At 41.9% G+C, this 21,202-nt stretch overlaps 1 protein-coding gene across 2 annotated transcripts in view; it reads left to right on the top strand.

Annotated features, from left to right (window-relative positions):
• The window catches only part of LOC134568757 (rho GTPase-activating protein 9-like), a 71,559-nt gene that overhangs the window by 4,868 nt on the left and 45,489 nt on the right, over positions 1–21,202 (top strand). For both annotated transcript variants that reach the window (XM_063427426.1, XM_063427420.1), the window contains exons 2-7: positions 5,980–6,147; positions 14,706–14,816; positions 16,658–16,719; positions 17,389–17,476; positions 17,883–17,978; positions 18,610–18,708. In XM_063427426.1, the coding sequence (XP_063283496.1) occupies positions 5,980–6,147; positions 14,706–14,816; positions 16,658–16,719; positions 17,389–17,476; positions 17,883–17,978; positions 18,610–18,708 (624 nt within the window). The remainder of the gene's footprint in view (positions 1–5,979; positions 6,148–14,705; positions 14,817–16,657; positions 16,720–17,388; positions 17,477–17,882; positions 17,979–18,609; positions 18,709–21,202) is intronic.

Raw genomic sequence — 21,202 nt, 5'->3', positions numbered from 1 at the left:
TACATGCAGGGCAGGAGGGGAGCAGCACATCCCATCGCTTCCTTCCTGCCCTAAAGGATTGCAGGCGGTCATGGTCACAGCGGCATCCACGCCTCCTAGAGTGATGGGCCCAGTCCCTGCTGCAGCCCCCGTGACTTTGGTAGTTACGCCACTGGTGGTGTGTACTTTTGCTTTACTTGTTTGTCTATTACAAAAAGTGCAGTACTTCTTTACCTGTTCTCTACTTATCTCTTTCTCACATCCCTGCAAGGGTTGAACACTGCTAATGCCTCTGCGTAGGCGAAAAAAACAAAAAAACAATTTACAAAAGAAACCACCTGCCTAATATCATGTCACCCTCGCCCTGCAAAAACAGCTCTGATGCTTCGAGGCATGGACTCCAGAAGATCTCGTAATGTGTCCTGTGGTATATGGCACCAAGAGATTAGCAGCAAACCCTTTAAGTCCTATAAGTTGTGAGGTGGGGCCTCCATGGATCGGACTTGTTGTTCCAGGACATCCCACAGATGCTCAATCAGATTAAGATCAGTTGAATTTGGAGGCAAAGACAACATATTGAACTCTTTGTCATATACCTCACATTATTCCTGAACAAGCTTTGCAGTGTGGTATGCTGCATTATCCTGCTGAAAGAGGACACTGCCATTAGGGAACATCATTGCCACAGCGCTACGGAATTTAATGGCGCTATATAAATAATAAAATAATAATAATAATAATAATAGGGGTTACATTGGCTGCAACAATCTCTAGGTATGGGGTACATGTCAAACTGACATCCACATGAATGGCAGGACCCAAGTTTTCCCAGCAGAACACAGCACAACACTGACTCTAATTGCTTCCTATAGTGCATTCTGTTCCCCAGGTAAACTATGCACACACATCCAACCATATCCCTGATCAAAAAGAAAATGTGATTCATCAGACCAAACGACTTTCTTCCATTGCTCAATGGTTCAGTTCTGATACTCACATCCCCATTGACGGCTTGTTCAACGGTGGACAGGGGTCATCATGGACAGTCTAACTGGTTTGCGGCTAGAGATCCCCATACACAGCTATTGCTATTCACTGAGTGTTCTGACACCTTTTTATAATGGACAGCATTACGTTTTCAGCAGTTTGAGCTACAGTAGCTCTTCTGTGTGATCAGACCAGACGGGCTTGCTTTCACTCCTCAAGTGCATCAAGGAGCATTGAGAGTCTACGACCCTAGTGCTAGTTTACTGGTTGTCCTTCCTTGCACCATTTGATATTTACTAACTACTGTATACCGGGAACATCCCACAAGACTTGCTATTTTGGAGATGCTCTGTCCCAGTTGTCTAGCCATCACTATTTGTTTGTGTCAAAGTCAATCATATCTTTCTGCTTTCCCATTTGTCCTGCTTCCAACTCATGAAATTCAAGAACTGACTGTTCACTTGATGCCTTTTTTATTATTATTATTTTATTATTTATATAGCACCAGCAAATTCTGTAGCGCTGTACAATGGGTGGACTAACAGACACGTAATTGTAACCAGACTAATGCACGCACAGGAACAGAGGGGTTGAGGGCCCTGCTCAATGAGCTTACATGCTAGAGGGAGTGGGAGTATAGTGACACAAAGGGTATAAGTAGGGGTAACGTAATTTGTCACTCATTACCACCATCTCCCTCAACTAGGGCTAGATGGCTGGGCGGACACTCCTACCTGGCTATCACTTATCTCCACTATTCCACTTTAAAGTGGAGACCACATTCTGATTGCATTGAAATAAACAAATATTCATTCAGATACGAGGAATGCGTTCTGGCACACCATTGTGAGCCTTTTTGGCCACCGTACCTTGGCCCCTCCCCCTCATCCCTCCTGTAACCAATGAGGGCTCTGAGCGGGCTATTTAAAACTAACCAATCCGGGAAGTCTTTTCCCCTGACGAGCCTGGCATACAGGCGAAACGCACGTCGGGCAAGACAATTGGGAGACCTCTATCCAATTCTGTCTACTGACACCGACTTCGGGTTAGACGCTTACCCATCCTACTGGACCAGACTGTTGGGAGACCTTTATCCAACATCGGCTATAGACACCGATTCCGGGTTAGACATTTACCCGGCTTCTCAGACGCTACTGTACAGCAATCTTTGTTTTAAACCTACTCACATTGCTGGATAGCCCTCTGGTTGGAACAGGACCTCCCTTGCCGACCAGGGCATTGTATAGGTTATTTCATAGACCTTAATGGGAATGATTAAACTCCCTGGCATCCTAGTAATTAGGAAACTTTTGGGGTTATCCCCCATACTATTAAGACTTAATTTGTACGGATTGTGAGTATATCTGTACACAGCATTACACTCTCTCTCGTCCTCCCTTTACATGACTTTCCTATACCTGGTACCCACGAAGGCACCATTCATTTCTATTGACATCCTGTTTCGTATGACAAATTTTGATGGTCAACAATGACCTCTTGTGATGCAGTTTACATTACGGAAGGATCTCATTACATAGCTTAACTGGTATAGGAAACAGGAGTGCGACCTGGATAGAGTATTATGCACACTGGCCTCAACGGCTTTTCTGGGGGAAACCCGGTTACCTATTTGATGCCTTTCATGGCATTTAGATGAACTCTACTCTGCCTACTTCAGGAACATTTGTTCATTAGCACTGCTCTCTATCTAATTATCACAGGCGGTTCTGTCTTTTGGGGTAGCAACTTACCATTTATTGCTCCCACTGGAAACGGACTCCGCGTTAATAGTACTGAGCACTAGCATATATACCCCTGCAGGCAGACTCTGTCACTATTGCAGCACTCTCGAGTAGACAATGCTGTACTCATCACTCTAGCCACATTGTATTCCCATTCTAGTATTACGGTATCTTCGCTGCCCATCACTAGTGCTACTGTATATATTTATTTGCTCTGTAACGAATTGTGGCAGCTGGACTTACTGTAGTTCTTGTTACTACCGGTACACTCATTGAGGAGTATTGCCCTTTTTAGATACCTATTGTCATCATGGCCTTCTCACTTCGGAGATAGCAACGTATAAGGGATTGCTCCGATTAGAGACTAGATGATATCTGTATCTAGTGCGATTTGACACTCCCATTAGTGGACTTTGTTAGCACTGAGGTACCCTGTAGTCAGCAATTTGTACCCACCTACTAAGTTAGGTAGTTGTACTTAACCTACTTAGGTGCATTGCATCATACACCTCCCTCCCCCCTTTCCCCTTGTATATGGTTAAGTTTTTGTTTTCTACTCAATAAAGTTTATTATTTTTAACTTGTTTGTTTATACACTTTTGCATATATATTTATGCGCTATAGGACAGACTCCGTTCTCAGTTTAAATGATATGCTTTCCTGAAGAAGTGTGTTTTCAAAGATTTTTTGAAGGAGTGGAGACTGGGTGAAAGTCTAACGGAGAAGGGAAGGGAGTTCCACGGAAAAGGTGCAGCCCTGGAGAGGTCTTGGAGGCGAGCATCAGATGTGGGAGTATAGACAGAGGATAGGCGTAGGTCTTCGGCAGAGTGCAGGGGCCTTGACGGGACATATTTGTGTATTAGGGAGGATAGGTAGGTTGGAGCAGCATTATGTAGGGACTTGTAAGCAAGCACCAGAATCTTAAATTGAGCCCTATATCTAACTGGAAGCTAATGTAGGGACTAATAGAGGGGGGAGGCGTGGGAGGTGCGGCGGACAGGAAAATGAGCCTTGCCGCCACATTCAGCAGTGCAATCTCGGAACACGTAAGACCACTGAGAAGGGGATTGCAGTAGTCAAGGCGAGAAAGAATGCTTTATGAATGCTATTTTATTTTATTCCTCCAGCATAGTCATCTATCTTCACATAATAGTTAGTTTACAAAATGCATATCCAGCTGAAAACATGTTTCAATTTAATTGGAAATTAGAAACAACATTAGAGATGTCGCGAACATAAAATTTTCCGTTCGCTAAGGCGAACGCGAATTTCCGCAAATGTTCGCGAACGGGCGAACCGGGCGAACCGCCATAGACTTCAATAGGCAGGCGAATTTTAAAACCCACAGGGACTCTTTCTGGCCACAATAGTGATGGAAAAGTTGTTTCAAGGGGACTAACACCTGGACTGTGGCATGCCGGAGGGGGATCCATGTCAAAACTCCCATGGAAAATTACATAGTTGATGCAGAGTCTGGTTTTAATCCATAAGGGGCATAAATCACCTAACATTCCTAAATTGTTTGGAATAACGTGCTTTAAAACATCAGGTATGATGTTGTATCGATCAGGTAGTGTAAGGGTTACGCCCGCTTCACAGTGACAGACCAAACTCCCCGTTTAACACACCGCAAACAACCTCAAACAGTCCATTTGCACAACCGCAAACTCCCAATTTGCACAAGGTTGGATACCAAGCTAGCCATGTCCCGTTCCTTGTCCTCACTGATGTAATTGAAGGTCTCTTCCTCCACCCAGCCACGTACAACACCAAGGGTCCCAGAAAGGTGACAACAAGCCCCCTGTATTTTTTTTTAAATGTACACTACTGTTACACCAGATATGAGTTGCACTGGTGTGACACTGTGCCCTGGCAGGCCCTGAAACGCACACGTGTGAAGGAAACTGACTGCTATTATTTCACAGTAAAATTTCTAGTTTTTTTTTTATGTACACTACTGTTACACCAGATATGAGTTGCATTGGTGTGGCACTGTGCCCTGGCAGGCCCTGAAACGCACACGTGTGAAGGAAACTGACTGCTATTATATTACAGTCAAAAAAGTTTGTGGTTTTTTTTTAATGCAAGCTATTGTGACACCAGATATGAGTGGTGGCACTGGGCAAGTGGGCACAGTATACGCTGTGAGCCTGACACACACGCTGGCAGGCAGGCAACTGCAATTAGATTACACAGAAAAAAAAAGAAAGCAGACTGATGTTCTAGCCCTAAAAAGGGCTTTTTGGGGTGCTGTCCTTACAGCAGAGATCAGATGAGTCCTTCAGGACTGTAGTGGACACTCAATACACTAGCCTAGCTATCGATTTCCCTATTAAATCAGCAGCAGCTACACTGTCCCTCCTTTCACTAAGAATGCAGCTTCCGGGGGGCGGGGCCTAGCTGTTATGGAGGAAAGACGCACTTCGTGTGAGCTCCCTCAATATATCACTTTAAGCAGCTATCAACAAGCGAATTTCACCCCAGAAGGGGATGACCCAGCAATGTTGCTCCCACCTGACCGACCCGACATGCTTAATAGCGGTCAGCAACTCAACAGAGTCTTACTTACCTCCGCGTGGCAAGTGTGGCCTGCTTCTCGCCGGGCGGGAGAGGCGGACGATCTCCCGATCCTGGGATGCCCAGGAGCAGCTACTTCCCGGCAGGAGCTCCGTTATCCCCCCCTCGGACCCTCGGTCCACCCCTGAGAGGCTGTCTTTGGAATCACAATTACGCTGGTAAAAATTAGTCAGATCCCTGTTTCACTTTTAAGAATCATTTTAGAAACTTATTTGTAAGAATAAAACAAGGTATGAGCTACAGGGTGTCTTGTCTATTTTCATTATACTGAATTGTATTTTAGTACAAAATCTATGAAATTTAACTGAGATTAGTGCTGTTGCTGCCCCTCTTCTACATTAACACATCCATCCCCGATTGTCCTTGGTTGCAAATCAAGTTTCCAAGACACCAAATCAAGACACCAGAAACCTACTCTACATACAATCTTTATATAATAATAATAAAAGCAGCAAGATTGATCACTTCTGTAGACTCAATGATGATGATGATTCTAAAGTGCTTTTGTAAGTTTAACGTTTAAGAGACTGTAATCAGTATGTTAAATTGTAATGTGACAAAAGGAAATTAGAACTTTTAGAAGAAATGTGAAGTAGGACTTCGTGGTCATTTTGTATGGCCAAGCCTGTGTTACTTTTCTAGAAATATAAATTCTGGTTTGTTGACTTAGTTTCTATATCTCATTGTCTCTTAGATCTGTGACTCTTCAGAGGAGCAAAGTCCTTTTTCCTTGAGCAGCTCATCATCGTGTAGCAGCTTATTCAGTCCAATCAGCGATGAGACAATACAGGATCCTGATCCTCCACTGCAGAAACTCAATTATACCAAGTCTATGATCTTGTCTCATTCCCGAGGACCAAGGGTAAATCACTACAGCTATCAATCTAATTTGAGATATCCATGAGTCCATACTCTATAACGGTGATGGGCAACCACAACTTTCCAGCTGTTTAACTACAGCTTCCATTACACCCAGCCATTCATATATTGGATGTTGGTAATTGTAGATTTAGTCCCACTGGAGTACTCAGTTGCTTACCTCTGTTATGTAGTTTTGTAGTCGAACTATGGTAACATAGAAAAACTGCTTCTTTTGTAGTTTTTCACATAATTAAGAATGCCAGGTGACAAATACAGTACTAAGTATTAATTTGTGATTAAGGGGCTGTCTTTTCATTGACCATTTTATTTATGTATGTGTTATAAATTAAATGTAAATTCATTCTTCATTGTAGTCAACCAAATGCCTAACTTTTACTCCAAGTCTGTAAGGAGCGGATATGGATGGTCTTCAGACCTTATTTGAGAACTGCTAATATGAAAAATAATCCCTTTTTGGAAGGATTTGTGTTGGAATTAATTGATATTTAATTATTTTTGAATGATTCTTTAATGACTGAAAAAAATTACAGATTTGCTTTTATTGCTAAAAAAGTAGACACACACTAATGACCTGGAATTTACATTGTGCAGACTTTTTGAGTGATTCACAAGAGTAGTCCATATATTTTCCAAAGTGCTTGGGGTTTTCTAGACATAGAGTTTACTTATTAAATCATGGTGGGTGCTGTGTTTATGACAGACCTACAACATTAATGCCAAAGATAGCAGAGTTGAAAATATAAAATATTAACCCTAACGTCTGAATCAACTCCCTGTCTATTGAATAAACCCAATATCTATCACATTGGTCTTGTGGAATAGATACATTTGGTAAAAATGCTTCTTAAAGGGACACTATAGTCATCAGAACCACTATAGATTAAGGAAGGGCACACCCTCTGTTCTACCACCATCTTATAGTCGTAGGGTAGGGGTAGGGGATGTAGTTTGTGTTTGTAAGGGATGTAATGTGTGTTTAGGGAATGTAGTGTATGTGTATAGATAATGCAATGCTTGTAGGGGATGTAGTTTGTATACTGGATGCAGTCAGTTGTGTATTTTGTGCCCTAGGCATGACTGAACTCAGGCACCCCCTAATTTAAATTTCCCCCAACCCTTTCGGTCAAGACTGCACCTCTTCCTTTTAAAGACTAACACACGCTTTGACTGACATACACACAGACACACCCACTCACTGACCGGCACACACTCTCAGATACACTGACATACACTCACTGGTAGACACACATACTCACACAGTCACTGATTTGACACAATCTGGCAGACACACACAATTACTGATTTGACACAATCCGACAGACACACACAATCACTCAGACATGCACTGACACACGTATTTAAAGACATGCACACAATCACTGGCAGACACACAATCACTGACAGACACACATTCACTGACAGGCACACACTGATAGACATACACACACATTCTCTGACAAACACACACATTGACAGACATACACACACATTCAGTGACAGACACACACAAACTCCCTCACAAAAACACACATACTATCTCACAGAAACACTGACAAAAAACTCACTGACAAACACACTCACAGATATAAACACACATCCACTGACAGACAGACACAAACACAATCCGACACACACTGACAGACAAACACACACTGACATACAAACACACTCAGACACACACAAACTGAGAGACAGACATACACACACACACACACACACACAAAACTGACAGACAGACACACACATTCATTAACAGACAAACAAACTCACTGACAGATACACTCACTCAGACACACTGACTGATATAACAACACATTTACTGACAGACAAACACACACACAATGACAGACTGACACACACTGACACACACACACACACACACACACACACACACAGACTGACAGACTGAGAGACTGACACACACATTTCCCCCCAACATTTACAAATAATTATTTCCTTTATTTTAATTTAAATACACCCAGATTTTTACCTGGGGTCCAGTGGGGCAGCTGGGCTGGCCGCTGGGCGGGCAGGCATGCAGGATGAAGGTCAGGCAGGTGTGGAGGATGGAGGACGGGCAGGCAAGAGGGGTAGTGGGTGCGCAAAATAGGCAGCGAGGGAGCTCTGATCCTCCTGTTCAGCTATCTCGCACGCCGCTTAGTGAGGCCGGACGCCAGAGTGATGTTACATTCCGGCTCCCGGCATCACTGCAGGTCCCACCTGTTAAATAAACTGTCCGGGCGCCCTGGGGGGGGGGGCTCAAGGTTGGCTAGCCGGCCAACTCTTGGACCCCCCCATATGTCAAGGCAAACAAGATATTTGCCAGGGCACTTGAGGGGCGGTGTTTTTTGCCACGCCCTGGAAAGTGCCGCCCAAGGCAAATGCCTTGTTTGCCTTGCTCTAAATATAGAGCAGCATGCAATGTGTGTATGTATAGGGGATGCGGTGTGTGTGTAAGGAATGCAGTTTGTATAGGTTATGAAGTGTGTCTGTTTGTAAGGAATGTAGTGTGTGTGTGTATAGTGGATGCAGTATGGATATTGTAAGCTTGTTTGGGCAGGGCCCTCTTCACCTAGTTTTCCTGTATGTTAAAAAATGTTTTGTTATAATTGAATGTCTGTTTTGTTTCCTGTTGTACAGCACTATGGAATATGTTGGCACTATATAAATAATTGTAATTTTGTGTGTAAGAGAAGTGGTGTGGATGCAGTGTGTGTGTGTAAGGGATATAATTAGTGCTGTATTTAGCTTGAGGATAACAAGGCATTTGCCTTGGGCAGCATTTTCCAGGGGGTTACAAAAACAATCCTGCCCCAAATGTCCAGGCAGATGCCTTGCTAGCCTTGTGTCATGGGGGAACTAAGAGCTGGCCTACTGGCCACCTTAGGACCCCCTGAGGCAGGTGTACAGGCTAGTGGTGAGCAGATCTCTGTGCTCTTCCTCCTCTGCTCCATTGTGGAGCGACCTGCTGGAGTGACATCATATTCTGGATCCCTGCATCTGCTCTGAAGGATCAGAGCAAGAAGATTACAGCTCCCTTGCCACCTCTATTGCCCGCCCAGCTGCCCAATAGACTGCACAGCAGCCAGTCTAGCATTCTCACTGAACCCCAGAGAAAGAATCCACTCCAGCTCTCCGAAAGGTATGGAGGCTGGGTGGACTTAAATTACAATTTTAAAAAAATAATAATTTGCTAGTGTATGAAAAAAAATGTGTGTAAGTGTGTCAGTATCTTTGTGATTGTGTCTGTCAGTGAATGTGTTTGTCAGTGAGTGTGTGTGTATCTGTCTGTCAGTGAATGTGTGTGTTTGTCAGTCAGTGTGTGTGTGTCTGTTAGGAGTGTGTATCTGTCAGTGAATGTGTGTGTGTGTGTGTACCTGTCATTGAGTGTGTGTGTCTATCTGTCTGTTAGTTAGTGTGTATGTCTGTCAGGAGTGTGTGTGTGTGTATGTGTGTCTGTCAGTTATTGTGTGTCTGTCAGTGAATGTGTGTGTGTGTGTGTCTGTCAGTGAATATGTGTGTGTCTGTCAGTGTGTGTCTGAGAGTGAGTGTGTGTGTCTGTCAGAGTGTCAAATCAGTGAGCATGTGTGTGTCTGTGTGTGTCAGTGTATGTGTATCTGAGAGTGGGTGCCTGTCATTGTGTGTCTGTCTGTCAGTGAAAGTGTGTGTTGGTTAAACCCTGTGTTTGACACTTACTGTGTATCTGCCAATGAGTGTATGTCAGTGCATGTACCAGTGACGGAGTGTGTCTGACAGTCAAAGTGCATGTTGCTCTTAAGCAGGAATAGGTGTGGAAATGACAAGAAAGGGTTAGTCAAATTTAAATTAAGAAGGTGTAGATTAGGGGTGTGTGTAAGTGATGCAGAATGTGTGTATGGAGGATGCAGTGTGTGTGTGTGTGTAAAGGATGCAGTGTGTGTATGGGGTGTAGTGTGTGTGTGTGTGTGTAAGGGATGTAATGTGTGTGTAAGGGATGCAGTTTGTGCGTATGGAGAACACAGTGTGTTTTTTGTGTAATGGATGCAGTGTGTGTGTATAGAAGAGGACGTATGCGTGTGTCTGTCTGGGATAGGGTGGGGTAGGAGCTGCCATCTGTGGGCAGTAACAGGAGTAGGTTGTCACACCCTGATGGTGGCCCTGATTGGCTCTGGTATCTATAGCATATGGGAAAGCATTGGATTGGCTGAAATCATCAAGACTGATTACCTCAGTTTTGGAGGCAGGGTGGGGACAGCAGACCGGCGGAGCAGTGGTGAAAAGGTAAGTTTAATAAATTTTCTCTCTACAGAGAGTGGGCATAGGCGTGCGCACGGGGTGTGCCGGGTGTGCCTGGGCACACCCTAATCCCCGTGGCACGCCTATGTATTGAGTCCTGCAGGAACAGCGTTCCTGCACTTTTATTTGAGCAGGAACGCTGTTCCTGCAGGCACTCAGCTCCCCCTTCCTCCCCCTATGTTCCCCCTGTCATGGGGGGGGGAGAGGTGGTGAAGGACTCTCACCCCCCGGTCAAGCGCCGGTCTCCACTCAGCCGCGGCGAGGGAGCTGTGTGCTCTCTGCTTCCTCTCGCCGCGCGCTGTTTGCTGATGCTGGGAGCCGAAATATGACGTCATATTCCGGCTCCCAGCTACAGCAGACAGCCCACGCGGCGAGAGGGAGCAGAGAGCACACAGCTCCCTCGCCGCGGCTGAGTGGAGACCGGCGCTTGACCCACTGGACCCCAGGGACAAGTCCACGCCAGCACTCCAGGTAGGGAGGCTGGGTGGACATTTTTTAATTAAAAAATAATAATTTGTATGTATGTGTCTGTGAGTGATTGTGTCTGTGAATGTGTGTGTGTGTGTGTCTGTGTGTATGTGTCTGTGAATGTGTGTGTGTGTGTGTCTGTGTGTATGTGTCTGTGAGTGTATGTGTGTGTCTGTGTGTCTGTGAGTGATTGTGTCTGTGAATGTGTGTGTGTCTTTGAATGTATGTATGTGTGTGCGTGTCTGTGTGTGTGTGTCTGAGTGAGTGTGTCTGTGAATGTATGTGTGTGTGTGTCTGTGAGTGAGTGTGTCTGTGAATGTGTGTCTGTAAGTGTGTCTGAGAGTGTGTGTGTCTGAATGTGTGTGTGTCTGTAGGTGTGTGGGTGTCTGTGAATGTATGTGTGTGCACGCGTATATATGTGTGTGTCTGTGTATGTGTCAGTCTGTGTGTGGACGCATATATATATATATATATATATATATACATATATATATATATATACACACACACACGTGTATATTATTTTTTTTGGGAGGTGGGAAAAGAGTTCCCACACTTTATTCCCCAGGACTTCACCGGAGATCTCCGGATCTCCCCTGTCGGCTCACGCAGAGTCGGCGCTATCTGAGTGCCGGCTCTGCTCTAAGCCTCCATGGGCTGGCGGGGAGATCAAAGATCTACCTCACCAGCCCACAGCAACATGGAGGGAGGCAGTAGAGGACCCGGGGAGCTCTAGACAGCAGCTCCGCCAGGTTCCTCTCACGAGATCTGAGCATTGCCGCGGCAACACTCAGATCTCACGAGAGTTAACTCTAGCCCCGCAGGCTAGAGCTTACTCTCCACTGGACCACCAGGGATGGCACATGGCAGCAAGGATCCCCCCTCCCTATATAAGGTAGGGAGGGGGGATATTTACTAATCTGCCCCCACCTCCACAATCCCTCCAAACATACAGCCCGCACGTTCACACACACAGTACACTAACCGCACCCTCACAAACACACACAGCACCTTTACAAACACACAACACCCTCACACACAGCACACTAACAGCACCCTCACAAACACACACAAACAGCACCCTCACAAATACACGACACCCACAAACCCACAGCACCATCACACGCACACGCACACATCACACAAACAGCACCCTCACACACACAGCGCCCTCACACAGCACAGTAACAGGACCCTAACAAACACACTCACAAACACCCTCACCCACATAGCACACTACCAGCACCCTCACACAACCCTCACACAGCACACGAGCAGCACACACATACACAGCAGTGTGTGTGTGTGTGTATATGTGTGTATGTGTATATATATATATATATATATATATATATATATATTACATATATACACATGCGCCGTGTGTTTGTGCTTTAGGGTGCACACCCTAATGCAATAGGCTGCGCACGCCTATGAGAGTGGGACTGGGGAGCTCAAAATGTATTCCTGCACAGTGGTGCAGTGTTCCACTATAGTGTTCCTCTAATGTGTGATATATGATTTAGAATGTATGATTTTCTATAGATTTTATAGTTACCCTCCTTTTATTAGTGACACCAACCATGTTACGTTTGTTTAATACAACATATGTGTAATACAGAAAAAAAAAGGAAAAATGCAAAAAAATGAGATTGAACCTAAAAACTGACAACACCTGTATTACTCCCTTATCCAGGGCCGCCACCAAAAATTTTGGGGCCCCTAACTCAGCTCAGGGTCTGGGCCCCCTGGGGCCCGCCTCCAAATACCGCTCACTGGGTCCACACACAGACACAAACGCACACACTGATACATACTAACAGACACACATACTGAAACAGACATACACGCATACAGGCATACATACTGACACACACATACTGAGACATACACACAGGCATACATAGTGACAGACAGACACACATACATACAGACACCGACATACATACATACATACACACACACACACACACATTCATACAGACACTGACATCCATACACACATACATTCATAATGGCATACAGACTGACATACATGCATATATACAGACATACTGACAGACATATATGCATACAGACATCCATACACACATACACACAGACCTACGTTCATAATAATATGCAGACATACATTCATACTGACATACAGACATACATATATACATATATAATGACATACAGACATACATATACACATACATAGGCATACATGCATACATACAGGCATACATGCATACAGACATACACAAACATACATAGACAGACATACATACGTAGACATACATGCATGCAGTCAGACAGACATAGACATACACACAGACATGCATCCAGACATACATACATACATACATAGACATACACACAGGCATACATACATACACACATAGACATACGGACAGACATACATGCATGCAGACAGACATACATACACAGACAGACATACATACACATACATGCATCCAGACACACATGCATACAGAAAGACATGCATGCATCCAGACAGACATACATACATAGACATACATGCATACAGACATACACATACAGACATACATACATGCATACAGACAGACATACATTCAGACAGACATACATACACACATACAGACACACAGACATGCATACAGACACACAGACAGACATACACATACATGCATACAGACATACATACAGACAGACACACATACACATACATGCATACAGACACACAGACATACATACAGACACACACACATACATACACATACATGCAGACAGACAGACAGACAGACATACACACATGCACACACACAGCTCATTTTCCAGCCACCCTCCTGTCTCTTACCTTTTCTTTGCAGGAGGGTGGCTGGGGATGATGGGAGTCGGCGCTGCTCCCTCTTCATTGCTGGGCTCTCCCTCTTTACGGCTGGGCGGGCGGGCGCGCTCCTCCCGCGCGGAGTGAGCTGGGAGGAAGTGAGCACTTCCTCCCAGCAGCACTTGCGGCTGCTTTTTTTTTTTTTTTTTTTAAAGGGGCCCGGTCGCGCTATACAACGGCCATAGCGCTGACCGGGCCCCTGAAGAAGGGGGCTCATCGGGTGGCCCTAAGTGCGTGGGCCACCCGATGGGCCCCACACGTGGGGCCCGGGCGGCCGGGCCCCCCAGGGCCGCCGGGCCCATGACAACTGTTATGGTTGTCATGCCCTGATGGCGGCCCTGCCCTTATCTATTGCCATTAAAGCATGGATGTTTGTTTATTTATATAGCTACACACAAGTGTATGCTTCACTGCAAGGCAGATCTAGTAGATGTAAAAAAAAACAAAGCAACGAAATGTTAAACTCCACTGTAAGAGAAAATATTTTTTTTAAAAGGAGTGGTGTTAAAACAGTCTTCTTTCTTTTATATCCATTTAATAACAAAAAAAGTATGAAAAAAATATTGGCAAACAAGCAGTGAATATTAACTAAATATGTAAATACGGGAAAAGAAAAAAAAAATACAAAGCCCACGCCTGGTACTACTGAACGCGTTTCGCGTCTGCACATGATGCTTTATCAAGAGTACCAGATGTACAGTTATGGGAGATGCAATGAGTAAGCTTATCTGAGAGATCAAAGCTAAAGAATAATTTCAAGAACATTGAAACCAATTATTTTAACCTCTACTATCGGGACAAGAGAAGATACATGAACGCTTCTTAGTTCACATGATAATTCTGTGTTTATCAGGCTCTACATTGATGCTCTTATTGAGCAGTCCTCAGATATACACAGTGTCACGTTTAGCAATGTTTATATTTTACTTAATCTTTTACAGGGCTTCCACAGGAGAAACCTTTCTCACCATGAGTTTCAAAGTTACGGCAATTCAGACCCCTCTACAGACGTACCAAGAATTCCCTTAGTTACAGTCCTGGATGTACCTCACGTAGGTTTAATAAACATTTGCTAATATGCTGTGTATAACTGCCCAACGTCCATTTAATCACAACTGATAATACATGACAGAATTTTACATCTGCTCAGAATTCTTTTTAGATTGATGTAAAGGAAGATAAAAAGAGGGACTTAAAATGGATTGATGTAAAGGAAGATAAAAAGAGGGACTTAAAATGGATTGATGTAAAGGAAGATAAAAAGAGGGACTTAAAATCGAAAATCTTAATCAACTGCTGAATTCAATATGTTTTGCAAAAGGCCTTTAAGACCCAAAGCAAACTCAGTGTTATTCACTAACATGTGATTTCAAATGTAAGGAGAGGCCAACATGACTATAAACAATTTATATGTAACAGCATCAGCCTGTGTTTTTATTTTTAAAAGATACAGTAGTAGATTAGAAAGGGGTCCTTATTTTCATAATGTGAAGAAAGCATGTGGTGAGGATTTCACCTCAATTTACAGTCTTCAATCTATGCAAGTTCATCTCCACAAAGTATAGAAATCTAATCCATAAACTGTAATGGTGAAAATTGCCATTGATTGAATTGGATGTACTTACCTGAAAATTGTTCCGCCTCCACCGAGATGTCTGCCACAGTGGAGTCCATGTGTATCTGCCTCAATTGCCCATATTTGCAGATTTAAAAAAAAAAAATCTGTTTGATGGTTAATATGCAGAAAGTAAATGTATTTAAATGTATAATCCACACATGCACTAGCCAATTGGCAAACATAATATATAGATGAAAGAATTCAGAGATGATTACTCCGTAAAGTGGTAGAACCTTATATACACTACGAGACCACTTTAAGAGTGAAGTCACTAAGCCCTATAGCAAGGTCACGTTTTTCATTAAGGCATGCAAAGACTTGATGGAAACCATACCGTGCTTCTGACCCTAGTTTAAGTAGACAGTCCCAAATTTGGTCTCCAGACCCATTTTTCTAAGTTTTTTCCATGGTGTCCCACATGATTAGATATCACTAGCATGACACAAAGTGCAATCAAGCCACGGAGCATAAGGGCCAAGGATTTAACAGCACAGAATGGTGCTCTCCAGTGTAATGGACAGTAAACTTGGCTGTGTCACTGGCATGTACCATACAGGCCGATGTACCCCATCTCAACTTCATACCCACCTTGTTGGGCAGTATGGTGAACTACCAATTATACAGAACACAAGCAACAGTTTAATATGACAATGTATTTCTTAATGAACAAAACATTCAGATTTATAGCTTAGAGAAAGTACATTAAGCTTGAATGAATATGTTATCTTTAAATCAATTGTTCAGGTTTACGTTTTTATATTGTGTCAATCAAAAAGCTACTTACACCTAGTTTTTCAAAGACTATTATAAGATGGCTTTTAAATAGACCAGACAGGAGAAAAAAGTATGTATTTCAAAATGCATAGTAGGCTGCTTAGTAAAAAGTCATAGGGCATATAAAAATTGAATTGGTCTCTAATTTTTCAATATCACAAGGCAAAAACATCTTGCTCAGAAGGTTACAAGAAAATCGAGTCCAATCATTAAAACCCCTCTTATAATCATAAAAAATCTAGGCACAATCTAAATGAGATGATTATATGTGGCATGGTTCTGTGTATATGTTGTATTTATGTTTTTTTTTTTTTAATATACCATAATAAATTGTACCTTTTATATTTTGTTGTACAGACCTATAGTGACTTTTTCGAGTCCCCTGGACCTTAGGTCCATAGGCCACTCTATTTTACAATCTCTAAATGATGGAGTTTTTTTTTTTTTTTTTTTTTTTACATGTTGTTATTGAGTGAGATGAAATATGTGTCTCTATTTCAGGAGGTTGAAAAGGCTGATCAGTTAAACAAGACTAAGATAGCTGAAGGTGGAAGGAAGCTTAAGTAAGAAATATGATGTAAACTGTGTGTTTGTGTTTCATGCTGCAGTTTTTGTTATACTGCAATTTCCAACTGTCTTCAGAACAGAATAAAAAACGTCATCCTCAAAAAAGGATTGGAATACATATCACTACATTGTTCATTTACATTTTGCCGTGAAATGGACAAATGTGTGAGTTAAAAATAAAACATTTTATTTTTAGTAAATTCATTAATTTTCTTAATTACACATTATTCATGATTTGTCATATACAGAAGGCATGTTCTTCAAAGTTCCCAGTTTCAGCTATTTTTATTATCTTGCAAGTTAAACGAATGAGATCATTTTTCCGACAGAGACATTTCCAAAGCTGGTTATACTGACATTTTCCTTACTTTTGTCACCTCTGCCACCAGTCTATGCATGTGGCACAGTGTTCCCGTATGACTTTAGCTTTATTTTGTTGGGCACTCATGTGCTCCCTGTGGAGTGAGAGTTTTGGGATGATGATGCTGAAGAAGAAAGCATGTGTAACAAATGTTATGGTTATTTACTAAACTAGAAATTGTGAAGAACTGATAACGGATTGCATGTTTTAAGCAAAAATGGCTAATCTTTGGGCTAGAATCAATTAGTTGAGTAAATAAAGTGTAATATCTCTCCGTGACTAAAAAAAGAAACATTTCCCTCAGGAAAAACTGGACCTCGTCTCTGGTTGTTCTAACTGGAAATAGTCTGGTGTTCTACAAGGACCCAAAAGTGCAGGCTCCTTCAGGCTGGGTAAGTAACAAATCTAATTGACTTATTCAAGGAAAGGCTACCATGCTAGAATACTGAATTTATATTTAGCTCACCATAGTGGACACAACCAGGCTAGATACATAAATAGCAATTCATTACTGAGTAACCGAACAGCATTTTTGGAATTCATGTCTCCATTGCCAGGCACCTTTTTTTAAATTAAATGTACAGAAATCTTTTCTACTTTAAACGTTTTGGGGGGGGGGAGTTCTATAAGGTGTCTTTTAAAGAGCTAGTACAAATTAAATACTTTTTCATTTGTTGAAATCAGAGTGGGAGAGAAATCCTCACGTCTGGCTACAGGGGAAAGTCAAGCTTTTAAGAATTTGCCTGATTTGCCTGTGTGATTGGCTGTTGTCTGAATCTTTACTTCTTTTAATCTCAGAAACCTTCTAACAGTAAGCCAGAGAGCAGCGTGGACCTGAGAGGAGCCATCATAGACAGGGCCCAGGAAATGTCCAGTAAAAAGAATGTGATCCATGTAAGTCTCCAGATATGACGTGCTTTAATGTAACCAGTGCTTGTGAGATGTTACTGCTTCCTCTAGCTTCCTGCTAATTCGATTTTATGGTGTAGAACCTAGCAATTAGTTTATAGTACAAAGTGAAACAATAAAACCATTACATCACTGAGGAAAAGGGAACTGGTTTCCTGTAGCATGGAGTCCTGTTGTCCTGTTGTACATATTGTACTTCCCACCATTGTGGAAGTACATAGAAGTACCATAGAAGATGTATACATTGTAGACAGAAACACACAACACACACCAGTTACTGTTATGTGGTTAATGTATAACTGTCATAGATTTCTATAGAACAATATAATAGTGCTACAATACCTATTAATATGCCTAGTTAAACAGATGCTGATTTCTTGCTTTTCCAAATACACAGTGGGGCTTCTTACAACATTGAAATAGATTTTGTCTCGAATATGGTTTCATTACAATGTTTGCCCATTGGGGAAGCAAGGTCCATGTTTACATAGTGTATTCTTTTATGTATGGCGAAGTAATATGAATCCATTTTTCTGAGGATTATACAACATCAGAATTAACTGCTCTTTACATCCACACTGGAATGAACTAAACCCTGTTCATACGTGTTCTGCAGCTCCGCATGGTGACAGGTAATGAGTACCTTCTGCAGTCTGACAAGGACTCTGTGATCCAGGAGTGGTACGATGCCTTGCAGAGGATCATCGAGCGGCTGGTAAGAGACAAACAGTATATGTGCAGCATATAAACAGCATAGATGTAGCAATTCAGACATCAGACATCGACTGGATCTCGTGTAGCCCACTTCAAATAAGTAGGATGCAGTTTATTACCAAGTATAATATAAACTATTGAATTTCAAATCTCTCTGAGCACATGGGGGATCTTTAAAAATTACTATACCCCCAATGACTTATCTGGTGTACTGGTGGTTGAATTCACAAGCAACATAACCTTTCATCTTTCTAAAATGAGTGCTATTAATTTGTATAATCATAAAAACCTACCGCGCATTGAATTTTATTTGTTCTCTAATTTATTAATATTATGATGATGATAAGCATCTATGAACTTTTAACAGATGTAAGCTAGTCGACAGCCAATGGTGGTGTAGCTGCAGACATGGCCACAAGGGGGGATTTTGAAAGTGGTGCAATAAAAGTCTTTAGTCTTTCCCAGTTGGTTTGTTCTTGCCCTCCATCATTGAATTTTCAAATGTAGTCGAATTTGGTGAGGTATAGAAGACAGTACAGATCTTTAGTGTCTTTTGAAGCCTCTACCGTGAATAACTTGTCGATAGAAAAACATTTGTTTCCGCAGAACCACATCGTCTGAAAATAAAAAAAAACTTTTGAGACAGGTGGATTTTGGCAAAATTGGCAGTTTAGCTCATTTGAATTTTGTTGAAGATAAAAGAACGAATCATACAAACCAATATGGTGCAAAAATTTTGTTCGCAGATCAAGTGAGAAAAGTGACAAATAGTATGAAACAGAGGAGGAACAGTAAATAAAAATCTATATTTATATATTATATGTTTGTTGAATTTAGAATATATGAATTTATAAATGCAAATATTTTTTTTACTGATCCACCTTTTTCCCCCTTTCTTGGTTACTTCACTTTATCTGTGAATAGAATCAACATTTAGTGGCTGTTTCGCAGCCATCAATCATCTTTTTTCCCCGTCAATCATCTCTTTCTTTTTGTTTGAATCACGAATCAAAACAAATATGCGCATCCATTGTACATATAGTATGCTTTGGGATTTGGCTACATTTCCGAAAGGAGTGCAGCAATTTGAACAATCACCGACCAGTCCAGATTCGGATGAATTGCCATTCGGGAAAAAACTAATCTCCAAGTCTACTTGTCACTGATCGATTATCCACCACTAACACTAGTGTTTCAATCATCAGGTTAAGAGTTCTGTATGCTTTCACTATGCACTATTCATGTATAAATAGGGGCATAGATTCTCGGGAAATAAATATAATTGTGCCTCTTAGTAAATCGCTGGTAAGACCACACCTTGCATATGCTGTGCAATTTTGGGCAAGTGTTCTAAAGAAGAATATCATGACACTAGAAAAAGGGCAGAGGCGAGCTACAACATTGATAAAAGGAATGGAGCATTTTAGTTACAAAGAAAGGTTAAAAAAATGTAAATCTCTTTAGTTTTGAAAAATGGTGCCTCAGAGGGGATATGATAACGTTATATATAAATATATTTTGGGCAAGTACAAACCATTATCTGGAAATCTATTCATAAACAGGGCTATACATAGGACACAAGTTCACGCATTCAGGATGGAAGAAAGGAGATGTAGTTTAAGGCAAAGAAAAGTTTTTAGTTTTTTTTACAGTTATAAGAATGTGGAATTCTCTGCCTGAAGAGGTGGTTTTATCAGAGTTCATACAGATGTTTAAACAGCAATTGGATAAATACTTCTAAAAATATATCATACAGGGATATAATTTCTAATTAGTGGGGTAATAGCTGCTTGATCCAAGGAGACATCTGACTGCCATTTTGGGGTCAAGAAGGAATTTTTTCCTAGTTTGTTGCAAAATTGGAAGCGCTTCAGACTGGGTTTTTTGCCTTCTTTTGGATAAACAGCAAAAACATATGTGAGGTAGGCTGAACTTGATGGACGCAAGTCTCTTTTCAGCAATGTAACTATGTAACACTGCTTGGCATGGCAGTGCGAGTCTCAGTGCTGGAAGTGCAATAAAGACAGTGTCCCGCATAATATTGCAACAGCTGTTTTTGAAGCTGGATTGCATTTCTCGAGTTTATTTGTTAAGCTGTTACTGTTGGGGGGGTGGCTGGTTATATAAAGAGGTAGATTTTAGTTTACTCAAACGCTGCTGAACTTGCTAGACAGTAAAGTTTCTTTCCTAGACTATCATAACAGTTTCTTTGCAAAAGAGGAACTGTCACACTTGAGGTAAGAGCAGTTTTATCTGTTTGACCTGCTGTCTGATTACACTTGCAAGCCTGTCTTGGAAACGGATGTGCTATTACACACCCACACAATGAAATAATATAAGGCTGGAATGTGTAGTCACAGCACTACGGCAAGGTATTGGCACATAAATGTTACATGTAGGAAAATACAGATTGGTTCAGTCAATATTTGGCCAATTGAGACATGATTTACTAGAGTCTGTGTGTATCTGAGATATCTGGCATAGCTGTAATCCAG

The sequence above is a fragment of the Pelobates fuscus genome, chromosome 1, assembly GCF_036172605.1.
Source record: "Pelobates fuscus isolate aPelFus1 chromosome 1, aPelFus1.pri, whole genome shotgun sequence".
Taxonomy (NCBI): domain Eukaryota; kingdom Metazoa; phylum Chordata; class Amphibia; order Anura; family Pelobatidae; genus Pelobates; species Pelobates fuscus.
Note: the sequence above shows the minus strand (reverse complement) of the source record. Positions and strands in the feature narration are given on the sequence as shown.